Source organism: Anomaloglossus baeobatrachus, chromosome 3 (genome assembly GCF_048569485.1).
Source record: "Anomaloglossus baeobatrachus isolate aAnoBae1 chromosome 3, aAnoBae1.hap1, whole genome shotgun sequence".
Taxonomy (NCBI): domain Eukaryota; kingdom Metazoa; phylum Chordata; class Amphibia; order Anura; family Aromobatidae; genus Anomaloglossus; species Anomaloglossus baeobatrachus.
In genome coordinates, this window is record NC_134355.1 from 452,963,202 (window position 1) to 452,982,555 (window position 19,354).

Below are 19,354 nucleotides of genomic sequence, written 5' to 3' on the forward strand. Positions count from 1 at the left end.
TGGAAAAAGCTGTGCATATGTTTGGTACGGTAGCATACACATGCCATGCATAAACTCTGGTACAGCTGGTAGTGTACCCCTAAACCGTACTGACCTGGTTTTTTCCTGACTGGCCTCTTCCTGCCGGTGCAGAAGCGGACTTTACTGAAGACAGACAGGACATGTCTCTCGCACAATGACCGGCCGTCTTTGCTTGGGCTGGTCCGGCTCTTGAATGTGCACACTCGGTCACTGTTGGACTCCCGCGCTTGCCTTTTCTGCCGGATCAGGGAGCTGGCTATAGCCGCAGCCATGGCTCACCCCTGCAGCCACCCTACAGTGTATCGCCTCACAGGAAGTCCCTTGTACAAGAGTCACCAACACCACAGGATCTCCCAGTGCGCCTAACAAGCCGTAGTAGTATGTACAGAGGTAAGGGAGCGTCCCGTCTGCATGCACACAGCGGTTCTACAGGCCCAGACGTTGAGCACAGGGCTGCAGTGTTCCAGTGTTTCCCATCTCCAGAACTGAGCCCAGGCTAGAAAAGGAGCCGATGCTGTGGTCAATGAGGCGATGCTGCTGCTGGGACTCCACAGGTTACTTCCCTCCTTCACTGACTGCAAGATCCCCGCAGCCTCCTCCTGGAAGATGCCAGCAGTGTATCCTCGCTGGCACACATGATGTCCTCCTCTTATATGTCATCATCATCATCACATGTGTGTGTCACAGTGCCTGCCAGGAGGGTACCCCCGTCACACAGCCCACACATATCCATAGCTGTGCACAGAACGCTGGCACCACTTCAATGGCACCGTCTCATCGTGTTGAACCTTAACTTAGGGGGAGGTCCCAGGGAGCATTGACACAACTTCCCCGGGGATGCGAAGAGGCGATGAGTCCCCACTGACAGCTCCACGAATCAGCTTCCTTCCACTCTTAAAGTTCCCCATGCAAACCAATTCCAGAGCCCTGCTGCTGCCCTTAGCATACAGTCATTCCAGCAGCTCCCCGGGCAGATGTGATGAGACTGTCCATGATGGAGTGCAGGTAACACGGTAATCACATGGATGTTGGCTGCAGTATGTAAACCTCCCTCACAGCCTGTAGTATTGCAGCGCTCCTGTGTCTCTCATTCTTCCCGTCTCCCCTATCTGTGCTCTCTACGCAATCCTACGTGATCAAGGTTTGGATGAGAAATTCTCACCAGCGGTCAGAGAGAACTGCAGTTCTCATTCAGCCTGTCCCCCTGCTCCTCACACACTATGTGCCATGGCTGATTCGACACTGCACATCTCCATACTGGATGCTGCACACACTACAATGTGTAAGATGTCTAATCTATCAGTGCATAACGTCCATACTGACTACTGCATATACGACAGTGCATCACAAGGATTATCTGTCACTGCACATATCCTATACAAACTGCGTATACTACGGTGTGTTATATGTCCAATCTGTCTCTTGGCTGCTGCATATTCTACAATGCTTCATTGGGCTGTCCTGTCACTGCACATCCTCAGTACTGGATGCTGCATACATTAGGGGAATGATCTACCACTGTACATCATCCATACTAGTTGCTGCATATACTGCTGTTACATGTCTGATCTGTCACAGCTAGAGATGAGAACATTTTTTTGAAATTCAGATTTGCCAGCGTCAACCAAATTTGCTTGAAAATTAAAATTTAAACTGATTTCAGTACTGCAAAACTCTCAATTATCCTGAACTGAAGCGTATAACAATCGGAAGGATCATAGGACTGTATTCAATCCCGTTCAAGGTCTTTAACACAAATACAGCCTTAGTAACGTCAAAGTGGCCCTAATGGGAAATTGTCTGTGATATGGACAGTATGAATCAAAGCATGGCTGTGCAATTGCTGCCAGGTATGTATTTATTTGAAATACTGCAGCATTTCCGAGAAAACCGTTTAAAAAGGCATCCATGGACTGTAAGAAAAGTCCTAACTAGTCCTGTGCGGTCCCCGACCGGCCTCCCCCTATTAACAGGTCTCTCCCTATGTACATGGACTGTAAGGAAAGTCCTAACTAGTCCTGTGCGGTCCCCGGCCGGCCTCCCCCTATTGACAGTTCTCTCCCTATGTACATGGACTGTAAGGTAAGTCCTGACTAGTCCTGTGCGGTCCCCGGCCGGCCTCCCCCTATTGACAGGTCTCTCCCTATGTACATGGACTGTAAGGTAAGTCTTGACTAGTCCTGTGCGGTCCCCGGCCGGCCTCCCCCTATTGACAGGTGTCTCCTTATGTACAATGAACTAGAGGTGGGTGGGGAGAATCTGGAGACATCATGGGACTAATCTGTTCTCTCCCTAGGCATTGACTTGGGGGATACGTGGTTTGGGCAGTGTGACTAGTGACAAGTTCCTTTTAATGTTTATGGCTATGAGTAAATAGCCTATTTAATTATAAACTGCGTTAACAGATTTTATTATATTTAAAATTTAAACATTATCCACACATGTATCCCTTTTTGGGTGCAAATGACTGCAGTACTCATGTTTATACGCAGCCTGTATACCATTGAAGATTGTATGGCAAGTGGTGGTCAAAAAATGACCTACTTTGGAGATTTAGCAACAGGTTTGTTTGCATAATGAAGGAATGAGTTTTTAAAAAGCAATGCAAAAATGATCCCTTTTTTGGAGCGGTTTCAGGCTTATTTACCCTGTGTAGGGTAGAGCTCCCAGCTGCAGTAAAGTATAGCTACAGAACGCAATGGACAAGCAGATGTGTGGTTGTATAGTGGCAGGGGCAGAAACTGTACAATATTGAAGACAAGCAAAGCAATGTCCAGCTGTGAATGGCTAACACATCAGTTTTTTGCCATCAGTCACAATCCGTCGGCTCGACAGATCCGGGGTTTTTTTACAGATCCATCGCATCAGATTGTCATTCATTTCTTCCGTTTTTTGACGGATCTATTTTTTTTAAAGAAGGTGGCTCCCAAATTTTATTGGCCACTGAAAACCAATCACAGCACTGAGAATAATATTGGAGCATGCTCAGTTAAAAAAAATTGAATCCGTCGCTGGATTCCATCATTTGAAGGATTACGTCGGATCCTGCGCCCATAGGCTTCCATTCTACCAAACTACGGATCGCGACGGATCCGTCACCCTCCGTTTTTTTCAACATACACAAAAAAACATTGCTGTGGATGTCGTCTCCGTCAGACTGACACACATTTTGGATGAAACGTGAGGCCATCCGTCGCAATCCGTCGCTAATACAAGTCAATGAGAAAACAATGGATCTAGCGACATCAGTTGCTGGATCAGTTTTTTCCAGAATTTGATGGATTGTGACTGATGGCCAAAAAACTGATGTGTGAAAGGGGCCTAAACTGGCACCCTCTTCAGGAGCACAGGAAAGATCTAACATGATGGACAGGCAGTAGCTGCCTGGCTATGTGACAGCAGTATAGTTTAGAATGCAATGGACAGGCAAATGCTATGGACAATCTAGTCATTGGCATCAGCCATAAGTGAATAAAAATCTGTACTGATCCATGCTTGATTCATTATTACAAATTAAGGTTCTCTAAACTTGCAGAGAACAATCTGGTTTGTTTGGTTATGACAAAGCTACCTGCAGCATTGATGCTCATAATAAGTCAGTCAGATCATAAGATATCAAGCACGGAGATTGCCATTATGACTGTTTCCTTTCTACACCTTGCTGTAATGGTCAATCATCATAGCCAGCATTGTTGTCATTGTTATCATCATTCAACTTCACTATCAGCCTAAGGCGGGCTTTGCACATTACGTCATCGCATGCCGCTGCTGCGATGTCGAGTGCGATAGTCCCCGCCCCCGTCGTACGTGCGATAACGTGTGATAGCTGCCGTAGCGAACATTATCGCTACGGCAGCTTCACATGCACTCACCTGTCCTGCGACGTCGCTCTGGCCGGTGAACCGCCTCCTTCCTAAGGGGGTGGGCCATGCGGCGTCATAGCGACTTCACACGGCAAGCGGCCAATAGCAATGGAGGGGCGGAGATGAGAAGGATGTAAACATCCCGCCCACCTCCTTCCTTCTCATAGCAGCAGGGACGTAGGTAAGGTGATGTTCCTCGCTCCTGCGGCTTTACACACAGCGATGTGTGCTGCCGCAGGAACGAGGAACAACATCATACTTGTCGCAGCACTGGCATTATGGAAATGTCGGACCCTACACCGATGATACGATAATGACGCTTTTGCGCTCGTTCATCGTATCAAAAAGATTTTACACACTACGACATCGCAAGTGATGCCGGATGTGCGTCACTTTCGATTTGACCCCACCGACATCGCACCTGCAATGTCGTAGTGTGCAAAGTCGCCCTTAGTCCTGTGCCGGTTGTAGCTCAATGAATCCTGTGAAGCCTTGCTGTTGGGATGTATACAGCATGTCTTTAGTATTATCTTCCTAAATTATGGAAGGCCCTACCTTCAATAAATAGACTAGATGGGAGGATAAATTGTTCTAAAATCTCTATATAATGCTCAGCAATGATAGTGAATTTCAAGATGTGTAAGCTGCCTGTGCCACAGGCTTTTCGCCATATCATCAGAGATGCATGCTTTTGTACTAAGCATTGATAACAAGCTGGATGGTCCCTCTCTTTGATTCTTCAATACTTGGTGTTCATAGTTTCCATAGACTACTTCAAATTTTGATTCATCTGATCTCAGAACAGTTTCCAGTTTTGCTTCAGTCCATTTTATATGAGCTTTGGCCCAGAGAAGACAGCAGCATTTCTGGATTGTGTTGATATATGGTATTTTCTTTGCATGATACAGCTTTCACATGCATTGTGGATTGCATAGCGAACTGCGTTCATAGACAATTATTTCTGGAAGTATGCCTGATCCTACATAGTGATTTGCATGACAAAACTATGCCTATTTTATAATACAGTGCCCCCCGAGTGCCCTTAGATCTAGAGCAGTCAATATTGACAGTCAGTGTTGTCTCTTATGCACAGTTGTGTTCAAAAGTTTACATACCCCGGCAGATTTTTTGCTTTCTTGGCCTTTTTTTCAGAGAATATAAATGATAACACAAATCTTTTTTTCCCACTCATGGTTAGTGATTGGGTGAAGCCATTTATTGTCAAACTACTGTGTTTTCTCTTTTTAAATCATAATGACAACCAAAAATATCCAAATGACCCTGATCAAAAGTTCACATACCCTGGTGATTTTGGCCTGATAACATGAACAGAAGTTGACACAAACGGGTTTGAATGGCGAAAGGTAACATCCTCACCTGACCTGTGACCTGTTTGCTTGTAATTGTGTGTGTGTGTGTGTGTGTGTGTGTGTGTGTGTGTGTCTGTGTCTGTGTGTATAAAATCTGAGTGAGTTTCTGGGATCCACACAGACTCTTGCATCTTTCATCCAGCCACTAACGTTTCTGGATTGGGAGTCATGGGGAAAGCAAAAGAATTGTCAATGGATCTACGGGAAAAGATAGTTCAACTGTATAAAACAGGAAAGGGATACAAAAAGATATCAAAGGAATTGATAATGCCAATCAGCAGTGCTCAAACTGTGATTAACAAATGGAAAGTCAGAGGCTCTGTAAAAACCAAACCACGATCATGTAGACCAACAAAGTTCAGCCACAACTGCTAGAAAAATTGTTCGGCATGCAAACAAAAACCACAAATAACATCAGCTGAAATACAGGACTCTCTGAAAACTAGCGATGTGGCTGCTTCAAGATGCACAATAAGGAGGCACTTGAAGAAAAATGGGCTGCATGGTTGAGTTGTGAGAAGAAAGCCATTACTGCGCAAATGCCACAAAGTATCTATAATAATAATAAATATTTATTTCTATAGTGCCAACATATTCCGCAGAGCTTTACAATTCAGGAGGATCATATACAAACAAGTAACAGTTATAGAATATACAATAGAGTATAAAAAAAAACAAACAACCCTGCTTGTGAGATTTTACAATCTACAATATCTTGCCTACAATACGCCAAACAGCAGAGACAAGCCTCCAAACATCTGGAACCAGGTAATTTGGAATGATGAGACCAAAATCAAACTTTTTGGCCACAAGCCTAAACATTGCATTTGGAGAGGTGTCAACAAGGCCTATGATGAAAGGAACACCATTCCAACTGTAAAGCACGGAGGTTGATCGCTGATGATGTGGGGATGTGTGAGCTACAAAAACACAGGAAACCTGGTCAAAGTTAAAGGAAAGATGAATGCAGCATGTTATTAGCAAATACTGGAAGCAAATTTGCAGTCATCAGCCCGGAAGAGGCGCATGAGATGTACTTGAACGTTCCAACATGACAATGAACCAAAACACAAGGCCAAGTCGACCTGTCACTGGCTACAGCAGAACAAAGTGAAGGTTCTGGAGTGGCCATCTCAGTGTCCTGACATCAATATCATTGAGCCACTCTGGGGAGAACTCAAGCATGCAGTTCATGCAAGAAAGCCCAGGAATTTACAGGAACTGGAGGCTTTTTGCCAAGAAGAATGGGCAGCTTTACCATCTGAGAAAATAAAAAGCCTCATCCACAACTACCACAAAAGACATCAAACTGTCATTGATGTTATGTTAGAGGGGGCAATACATGGTATTAAGAATTGGGGTATGTGAACTTTTGATCAGGGTCATTTGAAGGTTTTTGGTTGTCCTTATGATTTAAAAAGATAAAACACAGTAGTTTGATAATATATGGCTTCACCCAACCACTAACCATGAGTGGAAAATAAAAGATTTTGTGTTATCATTCATATTCTCTGAAAAAGGCCAAGAAAGCAAAAAATCTGTATGTAAACTTTTGAGCACAGCTGTAAGAATGGTTGAAATGCCCAGATATTCTATGGGCCATAGTTGTATTTCTTTAAGAAATTCCCTCCAGGACATTCAATATACATGAAGCATGAGTTATTTTGCCCAAATGTTGTAGAGCCACAATATTCCAGGTATTAGAACAATACCCATTTAAAATGATAGAGCGCCATCAAACATGAGATCTGTTGCTCAACGCAAAGGAGCATTTTCTCCTGTCCCCATCCATAATACTGCTACTAGTGTCAAAAGTATTCTGCACTTTTGAGCTCAATGTCAAATGTAGAGCGTAGCTTACATTATCTTGCACATTAAAGCATAGTCACAATGTTCTGCAAGAAATAATGGCAGTTAGGTATCTATCAGTGAGACTGAGTAGACAATGGAATTTCTCAAAAGGCAGTGGAATCCTTTAATTGCTATCGCAATGACTCCATCATCAATAACTTTGCCAGCTGGGTCTTGTTTTGGCACACAAAAGATGACCAGGAGTATCTTCTTGGCCATCCAATCAAGTATAGCTATTTGATGGTGTGACAGAAGAGGAGGAGTCGAAGTACAACAATAAGCAGTAGATTGATGATGATGCCAGAAACTATTTGAGGATCTGGCCTGGATACAATAAAAAAAAGTGAGTAGAAGAGGTAGGGGGACAGCTTAAGCTCTCCTCATATTGCTGGCAAGCTTATTTTTCCCACATTAGCAGGTGATGCCGCTTCATGTGCTGATGGAGAGCTGTAGATTCTAGTCAGTTTCTGCCAGGACGTCCATGGCTTAATGACTAGCAACATAAAAAAATTACCTGCCTACATATTGGACTCACCACCATCGTGGCCACAACTAGAGCCTACTGTTGAGCCTCCTCCACCTACAGAAATTGCGACAGCACCTACTCCCAAGAAAGCCACCAAAGAAGCATATCTGTTCCTGGAAAATATGGGAACTGACCACAACCATATAGAAAGGGTACTTATTAGAGAAAAACCTGGTACAAAATAATACCCATAAAATCAATTTTATTAATTATAATATTTAAAAAGTCACAAATGACATTCAGCCAAACAAACACACAGTGTGTGTGTAGTGCGGAGGATACACACTTGGTGAAGAGTCCTGACACAAACAAATTTACTTTGTCCAGCTCACCTGCTTTCTGCCGGAGACCGCTTATCCAGGACCGTGCACGGAAAGGAAGGTAGCAGAACTCATTTCATATAACAAGAAAAAATTCCAGCAACAAGTCCATGGAAAAATCTTCATTAAAAATTCATCTTAAATTTCAAATAAAAGATGAATTTTTAATGAAGATTTTTCCATGGACTTGTTGCTGGAATTTTTTCTTGTTACACTTGGTGAAGAGGTATAGGAAGATAGTGGAGGGGCCTGAGGTGAATATAATGACGGATATTTTAGGTAGGATACCAGGGGTGCTGTCTATCCCTCCTCTCGGTCCTTCCTAGCAATGGGGCTTTAAGCACCCTAGTTTAGTGGTGCCCCCATTCCACGTCGGCTCACCCTCTCTGTTCCTAACTACCTCAAAACAGTCCAAAACCAATTATCAAAAAAGTGCAAGGTGCAAATAGATCAAGCACATTAATACCAGACACACGTAAATTAATGATAGGGTTTGGGAAAAATCGTATCACTGTTATAGTTTTCACATATAACTCCAAGTACAAAAAGAATCTAGGAACAAAACTCCAGTATACATAACAGGGTTCCCAGCATGTAAAAATACAGCCCAGATGAAAAGATATCAGACTAAAGGATCTGTCTGATACAATATGAATTTAAAGCAGATATAGATGATCTGATATCAATCACATACACATAGTCGATATACAATAATGATTAGTGGGAAGAAACCACCCTACTATTCGTTGGTAGTCCTCCAGGGCTACAGTGATTAGATGGTTAGATATCCCAACTTTCCCAGTCTTCATATACAGATAATACGTGTCTGGTGCAAAATCCTTAAACCTACGTGTTTCCCCCCACTTATAGTTTGGGGTTCATCAGGGGATCAGGTAATGACAGCCGGGAGCTGAATCGCTTCCGAGTTGTCCAAATAGCCACCCAGGGGATTCCGTCTGTCCGTTTACTGTGTCCCAGCTGGTTAGTTTGAGTGCAGCAGGTGGAAACCCAAATCCTATCATTAATTTACGTGTGTCTGGTATTAATGTGCTTAACCTATTTGCACCTTGCACTTTTTTGATAATTGGTGGTGGACTGTTTTGAGGTAGTTAGGAACAGAGAGGGTGAGCCGACGTGGAATGGGGGCACCACTAAACTAGGGTGCTTAAAGCCCCATTGCTAGGCAGGACAGAGAGGAGGGATAGACAGCACCCCTGGTATCCAACCTAAAATATCCGTCATTATATTCACCTCAGGCCCCTCCACTATCTTCCTATACCTATTCACCAGGTGTGTATCCTCCGCACTACACACACACTGTGTGTTTGTTTGGCTGAATGTCATTTGTGACTTTTTAAATACTATAATTAATAAAATTGATTTTATGGGTATTATTTTTGACCTGGTTTTTTTCTAAAATATGGGAACTCTGAACTCTGCTCTTGTTCATGATTCCCAGCCCTAGATTTGTTCTGACTCAAAGTTACCCCTGTCAATGCCAATACCAACCAGCCGCACGGAGCCACCAACAGAGCTAGCAATTTGACTCATGTCCTCAATATCTTGCGCCCTAATCTCATGTGAATACTAACGTAGACTATTCATCTCATCCAAGAAATTCACTGGAAGAAGTTGTTGTGAAATTGAATCCTTAGCCCCCTAAGTGCTGTGGCTTGGGGTACTAAGGGCATAGAAGAAAGAGCTGTCATTGATGGAATTGAAAGAAAGCAATGAAAAAGATTAACTATTATGGTAGCAGACAGGGCCGTATTTGCCACTAGGCACCCGTGGTCCGGTGCCTAGGGCGGCACGTTGCGGGGGGGGCGGCACTTTCTGGCAGCAAAAAAAAAAAAAAAAAAAAATTTATAATTTTTTTTTTTTTTTTAACATTTCCGCCCCCCCGCCCCTCCCTCCGTTGCACTTCGCTGTGTTCTCGAGGGGGGGGGGTGAGAGGGAGGAAAGGCGCACCTCTGTCTCTTGATAGTGAGCTGATTAACCCCGGAAGTTCCAGCGCCTGCACTTCCGGGTCAGAGGCGCGCGGGGCGCGCCAATCAGCTCACTGCCCCGTGCTGCAGCGTCCAATGCTGCAGACGACACACGCCGCGGAGGAGGACGCGACTGGAGCCGGAGCCAGCCAGAAGAGGATAATCAGCAGAGCAGGGCAGCAGGCACCGGAGCAGGTATGCATAAGGCAGAGCCTAGAATGTATGGGCACCTTACAGGTTAGTTGATGATCGTTGCGATGCCTCTTTTTGGCTGGGAAAAGAGAGAGGCTGGGGGGAGGCTGGGAAAAGAGAGAGGCTGGGGGGAGGCTGGGAAAAGAGAGAGGCTGGGGGGAGGCTGGGAAGAGAGAGAGGCTGAGGCTGGGGGGGAGGCTGGGAAGAGAGAGAGGCTGAGGCTGGGGGGAGAGAGAGGGGGAGGCTGGGAGGAGAGAGAGGCTGAGGCTGGGGGGGAGGCTGGGAGGAGAGAGAGGCTGAGGCTGGGGGGGAGGCTGGGGGGGAGGCTGGGGGGAGAGAGAGGATATTGTGAGGAGGGGGCAGCATGCATGGGATATTGTGAGGAGGGGGCAGCATGCATGGGACATTGTGAGGAGGGGGCAGCATGATGTGAGGACAGTACAGATCATATTTCATAATTGAGGAAGGTGTGGTGGGTATAATTTATAAGGGAGGGCAGTGTGTAGTTTATTAGGGGCAGTGTGACAGTCACAGTATATAAGTGGGGACGGTGTGGTGGGAATATTTTATACTCATGCTATGTTTTGATGTGCCTGTGGTAATCCCCATTGGGGGGGGGGGGTTAGTGCCCTTCGTTTCTCATTGATACTTTTTAAAGTGTTTTACAGAGTAGATCTGCCTTAAACAGATGTCGAGTGCGAAAACTCAGTTTTACGTTGTCACTAAGGGGCGCGACCACTTAAAGTGCCTAGGGCAGCACGAAGGCAAAATACAGCCCTGGTAGCAGAGGAAGAGGACTGAGCAGAGCAATGGCTCCAGCTATGAAAAGTAACATCATCATGCTGTGACTGAAATGATTGATGTGCTATATATTTCATAATGTCCTCCACTTACTTCCCACTAATACACTTTACTTGCTGCACCTGTGTTTGGTAGTACTACTGCCCAGACAGCCGGTGGTGGTTATGCTGCAGCTTACGGCTCCCAAATTTTTATTGCTGTGTGCTGTGGTATGGGTTTCTTCTTTTTTACATTATCTTTTTCATTGCCATTGGCACTTTTATAACTATTTTCAACCACAATTTATTCCGTTCCAAAAAGTACTAAATAAGAAATTCTTGGTACATGCCTGAAAAAACAGTGTCGGCAACAGTCCGTAGTAAGGGTGTGCTATGTATGGATGACAAATTTGGATAATAAAACAAGTGTCCAAAAAATAGTGATTTGTGACACGCACACTTTGTGAGATAGACAGTCTCACTCATATGTCTGGGATTTAAAAAAAAAAAAAAAAAAATCTGTAATGTATTTTTTAAAAATAATAACCTCATCTCTCCCAAGAAGAAATAAACACGTAATGTAGGTATACATCCAAAACACCAGCAGCTGCAACAGGCTGCAAATTATTGTGGCATATATGGATGTCAATTTAAACTAGCAAAACAAGTGTGCAAAATATCAGTACAATATATTGGGACAAGCACTTTGTCTGGTAGACTGCTGCTGCCACTTATCATTTTCCCTCCACCAGCAATTAAATATCTGTATTCGCTTTTCTTCACAGGCTACTACATTGATCTTCACTACTGCTATTGTACAGTACAACATACACTATCTGTAGAGTTTATCAACTGTTGTATGGCTTTCTCTTCTTATCAAAGTTAAGCTTTGACGTCCTATCAGTATACATAGTCACCCTAAAATTGCTGCTGCAGTCCCTGCATCAAATTTTACACAGCCTCATGATTGACTGTGTGACACATGTGATGTAATATTTGCAAGACATTATCAGAGGCCATCTAGCTGCCCCCAAGGTCATATAAGACTTCTTTGACTAATGTAATTGTCTGCATTGTGTAAAAAGACGACCAGTGTTTCTGTTGATTAATTTTAAAGGGAACCTGTCACCAGATTTGGGGCCTATAAGCTGCGGCCACCACCAGTGGCCTCTTATATACAGCATTCTAACATGACAAGAGCCCAGGACGCTGTGTAGAACGTAAACATAACTTTATAATACTCTCCTAAATGGTCGGTTCAGTGCAGATGGGTGTCTCCGTTCTCCGGGTGCGGCGCCTCCTCTTTCGTCCATCTTTGTCCTTCTTCTGAAGCCAGGGTGCATGACACGTCCTTCATCATGCATACGCTCCGGCATTGAGGTCCTGTGCAGGCGCACTTTGATTTGCTCTAAGCAGCGCAGATCAAAGTATTATAGTGATCAATGCCAGCCTGAGTGCATGACATAAAACACGTCATGCACCCTGGCTTCAGAAGAATGACAAAGATGGCCGAAAGAGGAGGTGTTGGACCCAGAGAATGTAGACACCCATCTGACTCATCTGCACTGAACCGACTGGTTGGTGAGTTAAAAAGTGATTTTTACATTCTACACAGCGGCCTGGGCTCTTATATACAGCATGTTAGAATGCTGTATATAAGAGCCCAGTGGTGGTGGCCGCAGCTTCTAGGCCCCAAATCTGGTGACAGGTTCCCTTTAAGCAAATCCCAATTGTTTTCATTTGACAGGTCCCGTAAACTTCTAAACTGGCTGCTCCATATACTACAGTATGAATGTGATGTGTCAAGCCTGCTTTACACGCTGCAATGTATCTTACAATGTGTCGGCGGGGTCACGTCATAAGTGACGCACATCCGGCATCGTAAGGTACATTGCAGTGTGTGACAGGTACGTGCGATTGCGATTCAACATTAAAACGTTCATCGCATACACATCGTACCTTTCTCTAGAATTGAACGTCAGATTGTTCATCATACCCGGGGTAGCACACATCGCAGTGTGTGACACCCCGGGAACGATGAACAGATCTTACCTGTGTCCTGCGGCTCCCAGCTAGCAATGCGGAAGGAAGGAGGTGGGCGGGATGTTTACGTCCCGCTCAGCTCCGCCCCTCCGCTTCTATTGGCCGGCTGCTGCGTGACGTCGATGTGACGCCGAACGTTCCTCCCACTCCAGGAAGTGGACGTTCGCCGCCCACAGCGAGGTCGTATGGAAGGATAAGTACGTGTGACGGCACATTCAACAAATTGAACATGCCACATATACGATGGGGGCGTTGCAAATCGCATACGATATCGTATGTGAAATTGCAACGTGTAAAGCAGCCTTTAGAATCAATATATTCCATGGTGCTGTCCAGACATCATAGCCATTCACATTGGTCCCTGTCTCCAGTTGGCTTATTGCAATATCTTCAGGAAGGCACTATTATGTAGATCCTGTGTGCCATTATTATTGTGAGGGCATTATTATCCATACACAAAATGTTTGTTTTATAAATCCTAAATTTGCTATTCAAATTTCTCCTATTGTCTCCTGACTCTCAGCACCACACACTATTTGTTTCCAAGCCGCCTTAAACTACCATGAAGTGCAATGTTTCATGAAAAAAAAGTGACTGCAAGAAAGGTCAAAACTAAGTTTGGTGGTAAGAGGTTAATTCCCTTCCAACAAAGCAAAATTATTTGCCAAGTTTTAGGCAGAGGTTTCTGGCTTACCCCCAAATCTAATTTTAATATGTTCCTTCATTAACTGTCAGAGGACTCTCAGAAGACCCATCCACATTAGATGGTTGGCTACTGATACCAACAGTGCCACCAACTTTAACCCCTTCCCACCGCAGCCAATTTCCATTTTTTATTTTTATTTTTTTCCTCCCATCAAAGGTCCATAATTTTTTTTTTTTAGTTTTCCAACCACATAGATGTATGAGGACGTGTTTCTTTGCACTTATGTACTTTTCAATTACACCATTAATGTTATCATGTGGTATAGTGGAAAGTGTGAAAAAATTCCAAGTGCGACGAAATTGCGAAAAAGCAAAATTCTGCAATAGTTTTTTTTTTACTGTAACCATGACCAGGTCAACAAGATTATGCAGATACCAAACATGAAAAGCTTTTTTTAATTTAAATGGTGAAAAGAAATTCAGAAATTTGTAAAAAAAAAAATAATTGTGCCGCCTTTTTCTGAGATTTTTAGTTGACAGGGCTGTGTGAGGGCTTGTTTTTTGTGCTGATGTTTTTTTTTTAATACCAGTATTGCGGTAGATTTGATGTTTAGATCGCCTCTTATTGCACTTTAATGCAGTGTTGCGGTGGCTGAAAAAACATAATTTTTGCATTTTGAATTTTTTTCTCATTACAACGTTTTCCGATCAGGTTATATTTTGATGGATCGAACTGTTATGGAATATAATAAATATGCATATTATTTAAAATCACTTTATTTTTAATTAATATGATTTGAACTATTATTTATTTTTTAATATTTTCATTTTATTTTCAAATTTTACTGTATTTGTTAGTCCCTTAGGGTACTTGAATCAGTGATGATTTGATCACTTGTGCTATACACAGCAATACTTCTGTGTATAAAGAAAATCACAGTCTCCTATGAATAATAGCCATAGGCTGTCATTCACAGGAGTACTCTCATAACAGGCACGAGGTTTTCAGCAGAACCATGGCCGTTATGGCAACTCACTGGCGCCCCATGATCTTATCATGGGTGCGCCGTTGGGCACATAGCATGATCCCCCCTGCCGTCATGCTGAATATGATTTAACACTGTTAGAGGTATGTGATGGCTGAATATCACAGCCTTCATCTGCCGAGAAAGATGCAATCTTGGCATGAAAGCCTGCATCAAAGCCAGGGAACAGGCATATGACATAAGTATTAGAGTTGAGCGAGTACCTAACTATTCGTACTCGCTATACTCATAACGAGTACTATATAATTAATTACCAACAACCTACTTCACATGGTAGATAGTATACTGCTGCCCAGTACATAGATAGTACATAGGATTAGTGGATATGTGAAAAAACTACCACTGTGCAGATATGGACTATTAAGGGCTAGTCGCAATATTTAACAGAAAAACAAAAGGAGGACAAATGACCAAACGCCCAGATAATTTTTATATAAAGAGTTTATTTTAGAAAAGTGCACATGTAAAGGGTGAAACAGGAATGATACAGGACTTAAAAGCGCCAAACAAGGTCACAGAACCCACATATATATAGCTGCTAGACATGCTAAATGATAAGGCACCTTTACTATGGAAATATCAGGAGCGTCCACTAGATGTCACTAGAGCACCCCGTGCCATAGCCCTGCGTGTACATATAACATAACTGGGAAGATTCCCACCATAATCAAAACAAACAGTATACATACTAACTGTGGAGCCACACGAAGGGACGCTGGGTGCCAAATAGGAAGGAGGGGGGGACCGTGACCCACCCGACGGCCGTTTCCGCAACTCGAGGTTGCCTTCGTCACCCTTTACATGTGCACTTTTCTAAAATAAACTCTTTATATAAAAATTATCTGGGCGTTTGGTCGTTTGTCCTCCTTTTGTTTTTCATAACGAGTACTGTCTAATACTCGCATATTCATTCCGAATAGCATGTAGAATGCAAGTCAATGGGGAAAAACTCGCAGAGTAACCCGAACTCTGCACTATTCGCTTCTCGCACGAATAGTACGGCATTCGGGTTACATATTACATTGCAAGTTTTTTCCGATTGACTTGCATTGTACACACTATTCAGAATGAATATGCAAGTATTAGACAGAAATCGTTATGAGTATAGCAAGTATGAATAGTTAGGCACCCACCCAACTCTAGTAAGTATACGTCATATGTCAGTAAGGGGTTAAACTAATGTGTATAGATACTTGTATAAATTGACAAAGTAAAAGCCAAGTCATATTGCCAAGCATTACTGATGCTGAAGTGGCTCAATGGATGTAATTGTTCCTTTATAGAACCACTCCAGCGCTGGAGAGGCAGTTTAAATGTAAGCCCCCTGTCATATAATCACCTTCTACCTTTACCGACGCCTATCCGGACTCAAAGCGCCAACTTGTGACTGTAACTTCTGACTAGCCAAATGACAGCAGTTACATTACAAGCGCTCAACACAAGTCTATGAGAGCAAGAACAAGGCTCTCATAGAGTAGTACTGAGTTTTGACGCTCAGCATGCTTCATTAAACACTGGAGTGAGCTGGCAGGTCAGAAATCATTCGAGACAGACCGGTGATAGAAGATGAAGCTGCTGGAAAGTGAGTATATGACAAAGGGGATGGGGACTTGCATTTAAAGAACCACTCCAGCGGTGCAATAAGAAAAAACTCTGGAGCGGTGCTTTAATGCCTTAGTTTAAGCTCTAAAGCGACTGAGTGAAATATTTCTAAACTGTAAAAAAAAGTAATTGAAGAAATATGCATTACATGAATTATGCAAAGGGGTTGTCAAACTCCCCTGACACCTAAAATGTACATATTTGTAGTTGACATTGAACCGACATATGAATATTTATTTTGCTTCAATAGAAATGTATACATTAATACAATAAACCTTCTATAAAACTATTTGTCCACATGACTGCAGAGAATAGAGTAAAGAGTTTTACATACCAATAATAGTATACAAATAAAGGAAATACATTTTAAAATGTATTGTGCTAATAAAGGCTTCAGTAAGGAAAGTTTCTTTCCCACCGACGAGGACGTGCGAGATAATAGTTACAAGACATAATTTCAATCCAAGTTTGTCAAAGTAATGAACATAACTGCCAAATTTCTGTACAAGATGGTTATCGCTATCGTTCAAGTAGACGGAGTGGCAGATTTCAGGAAAATGTGTTGACGTTGCTATTTAGAAAATGTCAAGAACACATAAGAAGGACACAACTCTAGTCACATGATATCATCGAAAAACTTTATGTTCGGCCATTCAATTGGCATACATTCTTCAATGTGGATAAATGTACAGTATAGTAAGGGTACAGGTCATTTACCAGCATCGTATTTACATAGGGATGTAAAACTGGTAGATTCACTAGTGGAAAAGGATTGGGATGTAGCTGAACAGCATTTACTAAAGAACAGCATGTCATGCCAGTTAGCTGCCTGTAAAGTCTGCTGGATACTGATATACATAAACTGGCATGGACTCCCTAGACACATACATAATCTTACCATGTTACGAGTTACGAAGCATTGGCGCAGTCCTATCTAGAATATGCAGAACACAAACTGCAAAAAAGGGTAACAACATTCATAAGAGCCATTGAAAACCTAAGTTATGGTAAAAGATTAAGAATTAAATCGATTTGACCTTGAGAAAAGACATCTACGAGAAGTCATAACAAATTTGTATACATATACCATATGTTATACACAATTCAGTAAACCTATTCTACGTAAAATGTCCTAAAAAGACAATGTTGTGTTCCTTACATCTAAACAAAAACTATAGAAGGTACCTGTCTACACATATATAAGTAGTGGTGTGACTGTGTAGGTGCTTGCCCCCCAATAAAAATTCTACTTTAAAATTCTGTTCAGAGACCTAATGTGTCAGGTATAAAGATTTTAGAAACTATATTTAAATCAGGGTGGAAGTGCACAGGCCGAAACAGTATGGACCTGATTCATTAGGACTGGTGCTGTACACGCCAGTCTAACCTAAGGTGCCAAGTGGGGTAACATGAGCTTATTTTATTAAAAGGTCTCCATGCACCTCACCAGAAATGCAAACAACAGTTAAGTGACATAACTTATGATGCATTCGATGGGCAGAGATTGCACTTGCTCCACCTACTTTGGCAGAGATGGACAGGAGGAAAAGTTTTGCAACTTTTCAAAGTGGTTTACACCTGAAAACGTCCATAAATACTTTGACGAATCAAATGATCAGACAATCTTTGCTTCAGTTCCCCTAGTTGGCTAAAAAAGTAATATATAATTTTGTCACATCTGTGTCAGAACATGCTGCTATTATCTCTGCCCTGGTCACTAAAGAGCGTCACACTAAAGGCTGCTTTACACGCAGCGACATCGATAGCGATGCCGCTGGTGAAAGCACCCGCCCCCGTCGGTTGTGCATCACGGGCAAATCGCTGCCTGTGGCGCACAACATCACTAGGACCCGTCACACGTACTTACCTGCCTAGCAACGTCGCTGTGGCCGGCGAACCGCCTCCTTTCTAAGGGGGTGGTTCGTGCGGCGTCACAGCGACGTCACACGGCAGCCGTCCAATAGAAGCGGAGGGGCAGAGAGCAGCCGAAAGAAAGTGACGCCCACCTTGTTGCCGAAGGATGCAGGTACGGTGTTGTTACTCGTTCCTGGGGTGTCACACGTAGCGATGTGTGCTGCCTCAGGAATGACGAACAATCTGCGTCCTGCAACAGCAACGATATTTGGGATTAGAACGACGTGTGATCGACTAGGTGAGTATTTTTGATCGTTAGCGGTCGTTTGTACGTTTCACACACAACGACGTTGCTCACGAGGCCGGATTTGCATCACAAATTCCGTGACCCCCAACGACATCTCGTTAGCGATGTCGTTGCATCTAAAGCCCCCTTTACGGTTCCTGCTGGACACCAACAGTGCATGGGTGTTTAGGTTTCAATTGTTGAGAATAGTTCCCCCTCTGCTCACTTGTCTTGCTGCAGTCAGCTGGTAAGTAATTAGCTCTTTGCTGTGAGCCATGGGTGAGACTTCCTTCTACGTAAACCCCAGCACACCGACTCTAGCTGCCAGTTATTAGTTTGTGTTCAGCTAGTCAAGTATTGACTTAGCTCATGATGTCTGTTTTGTATTTCTTATATTCTAATTCTGGCTTGTATTTTGACTACCCGCTTGTCTCTTGATTTTGTCCTTGACGCGACTTCTCGGCTTAGCCCTGCTTGGCGACCCTTCCTGCCTCTGGTGTGCACTTCCGGGAGGCAGCCCTTCTGGGGAAGCAATCCACTGGACCCCGAAGACCAGATCCATGTACAGGGGTTAAAGGGTGTTGGGACTTCTCTGGAATCTACCAAATGGAATGGCCTGTGCAATTCTGTCCAAAGTAGGCTTGTTAGCTTGTGGTCTCTGACTGATGTAATCGATTTAATAAAAAATTAAATAAAAAAAGTCTAATCCACTAAAAAAAACAAAACATATGTATACCAATTTAATTTTCTTTTTACTTTATATGTAAAGTAAAGAAAAAATAGCAGCATAGTCTTTAGTCAGTGGTACAATCCCTCTTAGAAGACTTTTGGGCTGCAACCCTGAGTATACAAAAAAGCAAAGATGGAGGTAGCATTTAACACTAGAACTACTGAGGTAGTCATTTTGACTACTTTGCACTATGTATTTCTATATAGGTATCACAAGTCCAGTAGGTCTAGTGTTAAAGAGG

General features: G+C 43.2%; 1 protein-coding gene across 4 annotated transcripts in view; it reads right to left on the reverse strand.

Annotated features, from left to right (window-relative positions):
- Window positions 1–19,354, reverse strand: part of FGF12 (fibroblast growth factor 12) — a 744,802-nt gene that overhangs the window by 280,535 nt on the left and 444,913 nt on the right. The window contains exon 1 of one of the 4 annotated variants that reach the window (XM_075340484.1): window positions 95–1,136. The exons of the other annotated variants lie outside the window; for them this stretch is intronic. Coding sequence (XP_075196599.1) covers window positions 95–293 — 199 coding nt within the window. The 5' untranslated portion in view covers window positions 294–1,136. Of the gene's footprint in view, window positions 1–94; window positions 1,137–19,354 lie in introns of those variants that run through there. 4 annotated transcript variants of the gene reach the window in all.